The following is a 12,888-nucleotide window of genomic DNA, read 5'->3' as shown; positions in this document are numbered from 1 at the left end:
TTCAAGTTATGGGTGATTTTTTTGGTAAAAGGAGTAATATGGAGGATTTCAGACAGGGAGGAACTGAGGCATGGGAGAGTGACAGGTTAAAGATCTTTATAAAGACCCCGGCCAGCTGCTCTGCACAGCTCCTCAGCACACGTCCAGGGACCTGCTGCCTTCCTAGGATTGACAGCCTGGAGCGAGCATCTCACCTTGTGTTCCTTCACCCTAAGGGTGGGGGTGATGTTGTTGTGAGCTGCTGCTGCATGTGTAACAGCTGTCTCTGGTAGTTCCACCTCAAAGTGAGCGAAGAAGTGGTTCAGCTCTTCTGCCATTGAGCCGTCACCTTCAGCAGCTCCATGACTGGTCCTGTAGTTGGTGAAGTGCTGGACTCCCTTCCAAACTATGTTTTAGTGAGACTAAATATTGAGCATGTGTAGAAACCAACTAAGTGACAATAACTGAACAGATATCATGGCCAAACATCCAAAGCTTGAATTGGAGAAAACCCGGTATGGTGTGTTGGTTCTTACTACCCCACTTCAAGCCCTGTATACATCTCAATCATCTTCCCAACCAGCATATCGAGGGCTGCATATCAAGGGCAGATGCAGTCCACCTGATGCCTATCCCAGCAAGAAACAAACACAAGGCAGGAACATCCATCCATCCATCCATTTTTCAACCCGCTGAATCCGAACACAGGGTCACAGGGGTCTGCTGGAGCCAATCCCAGCCAACACAGGGCACAAGGCAGGAAACAATCCTGGGCAGGGTGCCAACCCACCGCAGAGGTGTAATATGCAACCTTTAAAAAAGTTGTGATGCAAGAATTAGGTGAAAAACATGAAAGCATCTTCTGGATTTTCTTTCTAAAAAGTAAATTATCTTTATTATGATAATTGCCTCATTTTGAATTAAATCAATTGTTAATCTCGAAACTTGTTCATTCTGTTAATGACATTTATTTCAAACCTATCAGGTCAGGGTTCTTTTATAAAGTTTTTATGAATCTAACAATAAAGAAGTGGATTTAGTACTTTTGGGCGGCACGGTGGCGCAGTGGGTAGCGCTGCTGCCTCGCAGTTGGGAGATCTGGAGACCTGGGTTCGCTTCCCGGGTCCTCCCTGCGTGGAGTTTGCATGTTCTCCCCGTGTCTGCGTGGGTTTCCTCCCACAATCCAAAGACATGCAGGTTAGGTGGATTGGCAATTCTAAATTGGCCCTAGTGTGTGTGCTTGGTGTGTGGGTGTGTGTGTTTGTGTGCGTCCTGAGGTGGGTTGGCACCCTGCCCGGGATTGGTTCCTGCCTTGTGCCCTGTGTTGGCTGGGATTGGCTCCAGCAGACCCCCGTGACCCTGTGTTCGGATTCAGCGGGTTGGAAAATGGATGGATGGATGGATTTAGTACTTTTTAGCACATTAAAATTTGGTCACAACTCAATATGTTGCAAACATTGTTGTGAGGGAATCTTTTTTATTTTAGGAAAAACTGCACATTATTACCGAGTTCAAAACGCAAATCATCGTTCAGCACTATAGTAAATATTTTTTTTTAGTCATACAGTTTCCTGCTTTGTTGGCTTTACAATTATGGTATAGAAAATTCTAGAAAGTTCTCCAAATGCCTTTATAGTATACACATGGAAGTGGGGGATAGAAAAGTGTGTCAATTTTTGTTTTACCGTTTGTTGTTATATCCACATGGTATATTTGCACCTTTTAAAGTTTGCTTTTTTATATTTGCCTGAGAGTTGGGTCATAGTATAAGATGCTTAATTTAGACAGTTGAAAAATATGTATGTACTTTTCTTGTATTTGAACACTACTCAACTAACATTCAATAGGCTACCATCCTTTTACAAAATGTACAAATGATTCTATCACTGCTAATGGTATGTTGCCTTACTGCTTACAATATGACATCACATGTACAGTATGCTTCTTTCATGTGTTTCATCAAATACAATTATTATTGCATGCAGAGTAGATGTATCCATCAATTGACAAATCACTTATTATAACCACAAATAATGCTAATGATGTGAAGGAGGCCTAGTCTACAGCAATGTGCATTTTTTTGTTTTACAGCGACTGTATCTCCTACATCAAAAAGTACTTCAGCAACATCCACAACTGCTTCAAGTAAGGAACAATGCATTTCTTTTTTGGTGCAATGTCAGCATTTCAAGATTAGTAAATTGTATTTTCTTGGTAGTTGAAATATTTACCATTTTTCATTTTCTGGACCCACTAATTATTTTTGTCTTACTATGGAGTTTATCTTGGTAGGATTAAGTACAAAGTTGGAACTATGAGCTGGTGATGTCACACACCTATTACTACTCATTGTCACTTGTTTCAAGAAAGCTAGTTAGAGCCTCACATGGTCTTGTCACAACTGTAAGGCCCTTCCTATGCAGAGAGGCATTCGAGACACAAACCCTGATCTGTAATATTGTGGATTTTTTTGTTTTAATAGCAAGTGCGACTTCTACAACGACAACTGGTTCAACAAAATCCACAACTTTGTCAAGTAAATGACAATAAAGTTTCATATATTTTTTTAAAGTCAGTATTTCAAGAATAATAAATTTGTTCTTATTATGTTTACAAGTATTTTCATGCTTTATTGTCATAGACCTACTTTTATTTAGTTTTCTGTTGATTTGGAATGGCTTTTGGTGGAGCCAAATGTAAAGTAATAACGTTGGACTGAAACCCCTTCTACATGTAAAATAAATTAGCACATTTTATGGGGGAAAAACTCAAGTAAATGTGTTTGTCATTGCACCTGTGACAGAATGACTTAATATCTGAAGTGGTGTCCTGATTTTCTCTTCATTATACATTTGCTGAATATTGGATTTTTGACACTTATCCAATTAAATATGCACATTATTTTTATCAAATTGCACCAACATGAATTAAAATATTTGTTAATCTCTTCTTTTTACGCTCTGTATGGTCTCTGTTCCAAATATGACATGGAGATTACTTTTACACTGCGGTGGGTTGGCACCCTGCCCAGGATTGGTTCCTGCCTTGTGCCCTGTGTTGGCTGGGATTGGCTCCAGCAGACCCCCGTGACCCTGTGTTCGGATTCAGCGGGTTGGAAAATGGATGGATGGATGGATGGATGGATGGATTACTTTTACAAAGTTTTCACAAATCTTAGAAAGAAGAAGTCTATTTTAATGTGCTTTTTGAATACACTGATGTGTATTATTAGTGCTTTATGAATTTTTCAATTTAGTTGTATGTTAGTTTATTATTGTTTAGTTTTCATTCCTTTTCCATTTTCAGATTTGCCTTTTCTTTCAGTGCTATATTATATGAATGTTTTTCTCATATAGTTTCCTACTTTTTAGGTTTTATTTAAGTGGTTACGAAAATCCTAGAATGTTATCCAAAAATTTTTCCATATACTATACACATATGTCATAGGAAATTTTCTCAGTTTTTTTTTCCTATTTGTTGTTCTATTGGTATATATTATATTTGAAATTTGCTAAGATGTACTTTTTAAAACTTTGATAGAGAGTTTAGTGACAGTGTAGCCCAGTTAGTATACTATGTTGGAAGATATTCATTAAAGTTTATTCCTGTATTAGAAATTTCCTTAACTAGCATTCAATATGATTCCATCATTTTCCAGAAAGCATGACAGTTAATTCTCTCACTGTCTTCACCATATTCCCTTATTGCTTACAGTATGTACGCACGTGCATATTTCTTGGTTGCGTCAAAGAGAATCTGTGTCACATGCAGAATAAATGTATCGATCAATTGACAGGTCACTTATTATAAACAGTAAGATTGCTATTACAGTAAAGATGGAACAGTCTGCAGCAATGTGCATTTTTTGCCCTATTAGTGACTGCATCTACTACATCAACAAGTCATTCAGCAACATCCCAACTTTGCCAAGTAAATGAGAGTGTTTTTTTTTTTTTTCTTTTTGACTAGGTGGCTTTGCCCCCTGCTCGCTTCGCTCACCAGTCCCTCCGACTTGCGCTACACGATAGCCACTTTGCGTCTATACCGCTCGCATTGTGAAGAGGGAGGCTGAACGCACCCCAAGGAGATATGATCGCTCCTCCGAAACCTCTTCTTAAGCAGTGATACAATGGGAAACCAATACAGTTTTATTTTTACCTAATCTTTGCTCGATCAGCTGCTGGCTTCCTGCTGCTGCCGTGCCATGTGATCTGCATTTCATGCCGTGCACCTCTGTCATACCACCTATGTCCATATACTCGATCTCTTTTCACTTTTTTACCTTTTCATCAATATCATATTGAATTTTGATTCCGTGTTTGGAATGAGATTGTGACAACGCAACGTATAACTGCCTGTGAGTGAATATCGTTTCTTTCTCTCTACAAGAAATGTGTCTGACAATAGCATTCACACAAATGATAAATTGAATGAAAGTGTCTCTCTGAGAAAATCACGTTCTGTCTACTTCCAACCTTCCAAGATTTTTTTTTATAATAGAGAAAATATTAGTGTTTCAAAATTATTATATTGTGCCTTATTACTTGTTAAAGTATTTTCAACCTTACAATTTTTGAAGCCACTGTTTCGGATTAGGTTTGTCTTAATATAGAATGCACCTTGGTAGAATTAGGTTCATAGCTAGAACTAACTTTGGATTTACTTGATTGACCTAAATTCCCTCTAAGATTGAATTATACATTTTAACTTTAATGTACAGAAGTGACCATTCCTGTGTTTGCTGTTATTCACCTTGATATTCTAAGATATTTCCAGTCTTTCTGCTTGTTTTGAAGGGTAACATGCAACCTTTAAAAAAGTAGTGATGCAAGAATTAGGTGAAAAACATGAAAGCATGTTCTGGATTTTAATTCTTCAAATGTATTTAATTAAAAAAGTAAATTAACTTTATTATGATGACTGCCCCATTTTGAATTAAATCAAAGCAATCTCAAAACTTGTTCATTCTGTTAATGGCATTTATTTCAAACCTATCAAGTGAGGATTCTTTTATAAAGTTTTCATGAATCTAAAAATAAAGAAGTGGATTTAGTACTTCTGACTACATTAAAATTTGTCACATAAGTCAATATTTTGCAAATATTCTTCTGAGGGAGATTTTTTTATTTTAGGAAAAACTGCACATTATCACCAGGTTCTTGTGTAGGCTTTTTCACATACAGTGGTGTGAAAAACTATTTGCCCCCTTCCTGATTTCTTATTCTTTTGCATGTTTGTCACACAAAATGTTTCTGATCATCAAACACATTTAACCATTAGTCAAATATAACACAAGTAAACACAAAATGCAGTTTTTAAATGATGGTGTTTATTATTTAGGGAGAAAAAAAATCCAAACCTACATGGCCCTGTGTGAAAAAGTAATTGCCCCCTTGTTAAAAAATAACCTAACTGTGGTGTATCACACCTGAGTTCAATTTCCGTAGCCACCCCCAGGCCTGATTACTGCCACACCTGCTTCAATCAAGAAATCACTTAAATAGGAGCTGCCTGACACAGAGAAGTAGACCAAAAGCACCTCAAAAGCTAGACATCATGCCAAGATCCAAAGAAATTCAGGAACAAATGAGAACAGAAGTAATTGAGATCTATCAGTCTGGTAAAGGTTATAAAGCCATTTCTAAAGCTTTGGGACTCCAGCGAACCACAGTGAGAGCCATTATCCACAAATGGCAAAAACATGGAACAGTGGTGAACCTTCCCAGGAGTGGCCGGCCGAACAAAATTACCCCAAGAGCGCAGAGACGACTCATCCGAGAGGTCACAAAAGACCCCAGGACAACGTCTAAAGAACTGCAGGCCTCACTTGCCTCAATTAAGGTCAGTGTTCACGACTCCACCATAAGAAAGAGACTGGGCAAAAACGGCCTGCATGGCAGATTTCCAAGACGTAAACCACTGTTAAGCAAAAAGAACATTAGGGCTCGTCTCAATTTTGCTAAGAAACATCTCAATGATTGCCAAGACTTTTGGGAAAATACCTTGTGGACTGATGAGTCAAAAGTTGAACTTTTTGGAAGGCAAATGTCCCGTTACATCTGGCGTGAAAGGAACACAGCATTTCAGAAAAAGAACATCATACCAACAGTAAAATATGGTGGTGGTAGTGTGATGGTCTGGGGTTGTTTTGCTGCTTCAGGACCTGGAAGGCTTGCTGTGATAGATGGAACCATGAATTCTACTGTCTACCAAAAAATCCTGAAGGAGAATGTCCGGCCATCTGTTCGTCAACTCAAGCTGAAGCGATCTTGGGTGCTGCAACAGGACAATGACCCAAAACACACCAGCAAATCCACCTCTGAATGGCTGAAGAAAAACAAAATGAAGACTTTGGAGTGGCCTAGTCAAAGTCCTGACCTGAATCCAATTGAGATGCTATGGCATGACCTTAAAAAGGCGGTTCATGCTAGAAAACCCTCAAATAAAGCTGAATTACAATAATTTTGCAAAGATGAGTGGGCCAAAATTCCTCCAGAGCGCTGTAAAAGACTCATTGCAAGTTATCGCAAACGCTTGATTGCAGTTATTGCTGCTAAGGGTGGCCCAACCAGTTATTAGGTTCAGGGGGCAATTACTTTTTCACACAGGACCATGTAGGTTTGGATTTTTTTTCTCCCTAAATAATAAAAACCACCATTTAAAAACTGCATTTTGTGTTTACTTGTGTTATATTTGACTAATGGTTAAATGTGTTTGATGATCAGAAACATTTTGTGTGACAAACATGCAAAAGAATAAGAAATCAGGAAGGGGGCAAATAGTTTTTCACACCACTGTAAAGTTGATAAGGCTCAGTTGCAATTCCTTTTCAATGTTAAAGGCAAATCATAATTCAGCATTATACTAAAAAGTTTTTTATATATGTCTGAGAGTTGGATGATAGTATAAGTCACTTAATTTAGAGAGTTAGAAAATATGTATGAACGTTTCTTCTTGTATTTGAACTCTCCCCAAGTAACATTTATTAGTATACCAACATTTTACAGAAAGTGCTACAATTGATTCTATCACTGCTAGCGGTATGTTGCCTTACTGCTTACAATATGACATCACATGCATGTTTCTTCCATGTGTTTCATCAAATATAATTATTATTGCATGCAGATTAGATGTATCCATCAATTGACAAATCACTTATTATAACCATGAATGATGCTAATGAAGTGAAGGAGGCCAAGTCTACAGCAATGTGCATTTTTCTGTTTTACAGCAACTGTATCTCCTACATCACAAAGTACTTCAGCAACATCCACAACTGCTTCAAGTAAGTAACAATGTATTTCTCTTTTTTATTTGCAATGTCAAAATTTCAAGATTATTAAATTGTATCTTCTTGGTAGTTGAAATGTTTACCATCTTTCATTTTCTGAAGCCTCTAATTAGTTTTGTATTACTATGGAATGTATCTTGGTAGAATTCAGTACATAGTTTGAACTATGACCCGGTGATTTCACACACTGATTCTTACGCACATTTGCGAGTGTCACTTGTTTGAAGAAAGCCAGTAAGAGCCTCACAAGCTCTTGTCACCACTTTAAGCCCCTTTCTTATGTACAAAGGTGTTCAAGGCACAAATCCTGATCTGTAATACTGCAGTTTATTTTGTTTTAACAGCAAGTTCGACTTCTATAACGACAACTGATTCAACAACATCCACAGCTTTGTCAAGTAAGTGATAATGAAGTTTCATACTTTTTTTTGAATCTCAGCACTTCAAGAGTAATAAATCTGTCCACAACTGCTTCAAGTAAGTAACAATGTATTTCTTTTTAAAATTTTTTTTTTTGCAATATCAACATTTAAAAATTATTAAAATGTATCTTCTTGGTAGCTGAAATGTTTACCATCTTTTATTTTCTAAACCCACTAATTAGTTTTGTGTTATGATAGATAGATAGATAGATAGATAGATAGATAGATAGATAGATAGATAGATAGATAGATAGATACTTTATTAATCCCAAGGGGAAATTGACAATAATTCACATAATTCATATTATGGAATTTACAGTGGGTACAGAAAGTATTCAGACCCCCTTCAATTTTTCACTCTGTTATATTGCAGCCATTTGCTATAATCATTTAAATTATTTTTTTTCCTCATTAATGTACACACAGCACCCCATATTGACAGACAAAAAAAAAGAATTTTTGAAATTGTTGCAGATTTATTAAAAAAGAAAAACTGAAATATCACATGGTCCTAAGTATTCAGACACTTTGCTCAGTATTTAGTAGAAACACCCTTTTGAGCTAATACAGCCATGAGTCTTCTTGGGAAAGATGCAACAAGTTTTTCACACCTGGATTTGGGGATCCTCTGCCATTCCTCCTTGCAGATCCTCTCCAGTTCTGTCAGGTTCGATGGTAAACATTGGTGGACAGCCATTTTTAGGTCTCTCCAGAGATGCTCAATTAGGTTTAAGTCAGGGCTCTGGCTGGGCCATTCAAGAACAGTCACAGAGTTGTTGTGGAGCCACTCCTTCGTTATTTTAGCTGTGTGCTTAGGGTCATTGTCTTGTTGGAAGGTAAACCTTCAGCTCAGTCTGAGGTCCTTAGCACTCTGGAGAAGGTTTTTGTCCAGGATATCCCTGTACTTGGCCGTATTCATCTTTCCCTCGATTGCAACCAGTCGTCCTGTCCCTGCAGCTGAAAAACACCCCCACAGCATGATGCTGCCACCGCCATGCTTCACTGTGGGGACTGTATTGGACAAGTGATGAGCAGTGCCTGGTTGTCTCCACACATACCACTTAGAATTAAGGCCAAAAGGTTCTATCTTGGTCTCATCAGACCAGAGAATCTTATTTCTCACCATCTCAGAGTCCTTCAGGTGTCTTTTAGCAAACTCCATGCGGGCTGTCATGTGTCTTGCACTGAGGAGAGGCTTCCGACAGGCCACTCTGCCATAAAGCCCTGACTGGTGGAGGGCTGCAGTGTTGGTTGACTTTATACAACTTTCTCCCATCTCCTGACTGCATCTCTGGAGCTCAGCCAAAGTGATCTTTGGGTTCTTCTTTACCTCTCTCACCAAAGCTCTTCTCCCCCGGTAGCTCAGCTTGGCCGGACGGCCAGCTCTAGGAAGGGTTCTGGTCGTCCCAAACGTCTTCCATTTAAGGATTATGGAGGACACTGTGCTCTTGGGAACCTTAAGTGCAGCAAAAAAAAATTTTGTAACCTTGGCCAGATCTGTGCCTTGCCACAATTCTGTCTCTGAGCTCTTCAGGCAGTTCCTTTGACCTCATGATTCTCATTTGCTCTGACATGCATTGTGAGCTGTAAGGTCTTATATAGACAGGTGTGTGGCTTTCCTAATCAAGTCCAATCAGTATAATCAAACACAGCTGGACTCAAATGAAGGTGATCTTAAGGATGATCAGAAGAAATGGAAAGCATCGGAGTTAAATATATGAGTGTCACAGCAAAGGATCTGAATACTTAGGACCATGTGATATTTCAGTTTTTCTTTTTTAATAAATCTGCAACAATTTCAAAAATTCTTTTTTTTGTCTGTCAATATGGGGTGCTGTGTGTACATTAATGAGGGAAAAAATTAATTTAAATGATTTTAGCAAATGGCAGCAATATAACAAAGAGTGAAAAATTGAAGGGGGTCTGAATACTTTCCGTACCCACTGTATCTTGATAGGATTAAGTACAATGTTGGAACTAAGAGCTAGCGATGTCACACATTGATTCTTACACACATTCGCAAGTGTCACTTGTTCCAAGAAAACCATTAAGAGCCTCACATGCTCTTGTCACAACTGTAAGCCCCTTCCCATGTAGAGAGGCGTTCGAGACACGAACCCTGATCTGTAATATTGGCCGTGTTTTTCTTTTAACAGCAAGTATGACTTCTACTTCCACAAGTGGTTCAACAGCATCCACAATTTTGTCAAGTAAGTGACAATGAAGTTTCATATATTTTTGAAAGTCAGCATTTCAAGAGTAATAAATTTGTTGTTATTCCATCTACAAGTATTTTTATGCATTATTTTCCAGAACCTACTTTTTCTATTTAGTTTTCTGTTGATTTAGAGTGACTCTTGGTAGAACCAAATGTAAAGTAATAACATTGGACTGAAACTCCTTCTCCGTGTAAAATAAAATGGCACATTTTATGGGGGAAAGTATGAAGTGAACGTGTTTGTCATTGCACCTGTGATAGAATGACTGAATATCTGAAGTGGTATCGAGCGTTTTCTCTTCATTTTACTGGGCTGAATGTTGGATCCAGAAATGTATCAAATTAAATAAGTACACTATGTTCATCAAACTAATTACATCATCTTGAATTAAAACATTTGTTAATCTCTTTGGAGTTTTTTTTTTTTGCTCTGTATGGGTCTCTATTTCAAAATATGAGATGGAGATTACTTTTACAAAGTTTTCACAGATCTTACAATGAGGAAGTGTATTTTAATGTGCCTTTTGAATACACTGGCATGGATTAATAGTACTTTTTGAATACATTAGTTAGTTATATGTTAGTTTATTATCCTTTAGTTGTCATTCCTTTCCAGTGTCAGATTTGCCTTTTCTTTCAGTGCTATGCTATATGAATGTTTTTGTCATGTAGTTTCCTGCTGTTTCGGTTTTACTGTAGTGGTTACAAACATCCTATAATGTTCTCCAAATGCCTTTCCATATACTGTACACATATGTCATGGGATATTTTCTCAATTTCTCTTTTCCTATTTGTTGTTCTATTGGTATATGTTATATTTGAACTTTTCAAATTTATGCTTTTTAAAATGTTGCTACACAGTTTAATGACAGTGCAACCCAGTTAGTATCCTATGTGGGAAGATATTCATGAATGCTTATTCCTGTGCTGGAAATTTCATTAAATAACATTCAACAGTATTCCATCATTTTGCCGAAAGCATGACAGTTAATTCTCTCACTGTCTTCACCATATTCCCTAATTGCTTACAGTATATAGGCACAGGCATATTTCTTGGTTGCGTCTGAGAGAATGTCTGTCTCATACAGAGTCAATGTATCTATCAATTGACAGGTCACTTATTATAAACAGTAATAATGCTATTAAAGTAAAGAAGGAACAGTCTGCAGCAATGTGCATTTCTTGTTTTAACAGCGACTACATCTCCTACATCAACAAGTCATTCAACAACATCCACAACTTTGCCAAGTAAGTGAGAGTGTTTTTCTTTTTCTTTTTTTTTGGATATGTTAGTATTGCAAAGTTTTTTTTTATTTAGCCTTATTACTTGTGAAAGTATTTTCAACCTTCCAATTTTTTAAGCCACTATTTCTGATTAGTTTTGTGTTAATATAGAATGCACCTTGGTAGAATTAGGTTCATTGCTAGAACTAACTTTGGATTTACTGGATTGACCTAAATTCCCTCTAACAATGAATTATACATTTTAACATTAATGTACAGAAGTGACCACTCCTGTGTTTTCTGTTATTCACTTCGATATTCTAAGGTTTTTCCAGTCTTTCTGCTCATTTTGAAGAGTAATATGCAACCTTTAAAAAAGTCGTGATGCGAGAATTAGGTAAAAAACATGAAAGCATATTCTGGATTTTAATTCTTCAAATGTATTTAATTAAAGTGAATTGTCTTTATTATGATAACTGCCTCATATTGAATTAAATCAATTGTTAATCTTAAAAGTTTTTCATTCTGTTATTGGCATTTATTTCAAACCTATCAGCTGGGCATTTTTTTGTGAAGTTTTAATGAATCTAACAATAGTGGATTTATTACTTTTGACTACTTTAAAATTTGAGAGCCTCACAAGCTCTTGTCACCACTTTAAGCCCCTTTCTTATGTACAAAGGTGTTCAAGGCACAAATCCTGATCTGTAATACTGCACGTTATTTTTTTTCAACAGCAAGTTCGACTTCTATAACGACAACTGATTCAACAAAATCCATAGCTTTGTCAAGTAAGTGATAATGAAGTTTCATACTTTTTTTGAATCTCAGCACTTCAAGAGTAATAAATCTGTCCACAACTGCTTCAAGTAAGTAATAATGTATTTCTTTTTTATATGTTTTTGCAATATCAACATTTAAAGGTTATTAAATTGTATTTCTTGGTAGCTGAAATGTTTACCATCTTTCAGTTTCTGAACCTACTAATTAGTTGCGTGTTACTATGGATTTATCTTGTTAGGATTAAGTACAATGTTGGAACTAAAAGCTAGCGATGTCGCACATTGATTCTTACAACCATTCACGAGTGTCACTTGTTTCAAGAAAACTATTAAGAGCCTCACATGCTCTTGTCACAACTGTAAGCCCCTTCCTATGTAGAGAGGCGTTCAAGACACGAACCCTGATCTGTAATATTGGCCGTGTTTTTCTTTTAACAGCAAGTATGACTTCTACATCGACAAGTGGTTCAACAGCATCCACAACTTTGTCAAGTAAGTGACAATGAAGTTTCATATATTTTGAAAGTCAGTATTTCCAGAGTAATAAATTTGTTTTTATTCTGTCTGCAAGTATTTTTATGCGTTATTTTCCAGAACCTACTTTTTCTATTTAGTTTTCTGTTGATTTAGAGTAACTCTTTGTAGAACCAAATGTAAAGTAATAACATTGGACTGAAACTCCTTCTCCGTGTAAAATAAAATGGCATATTTTATGGGGGAAAGTCTCTAGTGAACGTGTTTGTCATTGTACCTGTGATAGAATGACTCAATATCTGAAGTGGTATCCAGCGTTTCTCTTCATTTTACTGGGCTGAATGTTCAATCCAGAAATGTATCTAATTAAATAAGCACACTATGTTAATCAAACTAATTACATCATCTTGAATTAAAACATTTGTTAATCTCTTTGGAGATTTTTTTTGTGCTCTGCATGGGTCTCTATTCCAAAATATGAGATGGAGATTACTTCTA

At 36.8% G+C, this 12,888-nt stretch overlaps 1 protein-coding gene across 1 annotated transcript in view; it reads left to right on the top strand.

Annotated features, from left to right (window-relative positions):
* Window positions 1-12,888, top strand: part of ptprjb.1 (protein tyrosine phosphatase receptor type Jb, tandem duplicate 1) — a 111,792-nt gene that overhangs the window by 17,459 nt on the left and 81,445 nt on the right. The window contains exons 3-10 of the mRNA XM_051923414.1: window positions 2,071-2,124; window positions 2,462-2,515; window positions 7,211-7,264; window positions 7,615-7,668; window positions 9,849-9,902; window positions 11,105-11,158; window positions 11,872-11,925; window positions 12,355-12,408. Coding sequence (XP_051779374.1) covers window positions 2,071-2,124; window positions 2,462-2,515; window positions 7,211-7,264; window positions 7,615-7,668; window positions 9,849-9,902; window positions 11,105-11,158; window positions 11,872-11,925; window positions 12,355-12,408 — 432 coding nt within the window. The remainder of the gene's footprint in view (window positions 1-2,070; window positions 2,125-2,461; window positions 2,516-7,210; window positions 7,265-7,614; window positions 7,669-9,848; window positions 9,903-11,104; window positions 11,159-11,871; window positions 11,926-12,354; window positions 12,409-12,888) is intronic.

This window comes from Erpetoichthys calabaricus, chromosome 2, assembly GCF_900747795.2.
Source record: "Erpetoichthys calabaricus chromosome 2, fErpCal1.3, whole genome shotgun sequence".
Lineage (NCBI taxonomy): Eukaryota > Metazoa > Chordata > Cladistia > Polypteriformes > Polypteridae > Erpetoichthys > Erpetoichthys calabaricus.
This window is presented reverse-complemented; position numbering and strand designations above follow the sequence as displayed.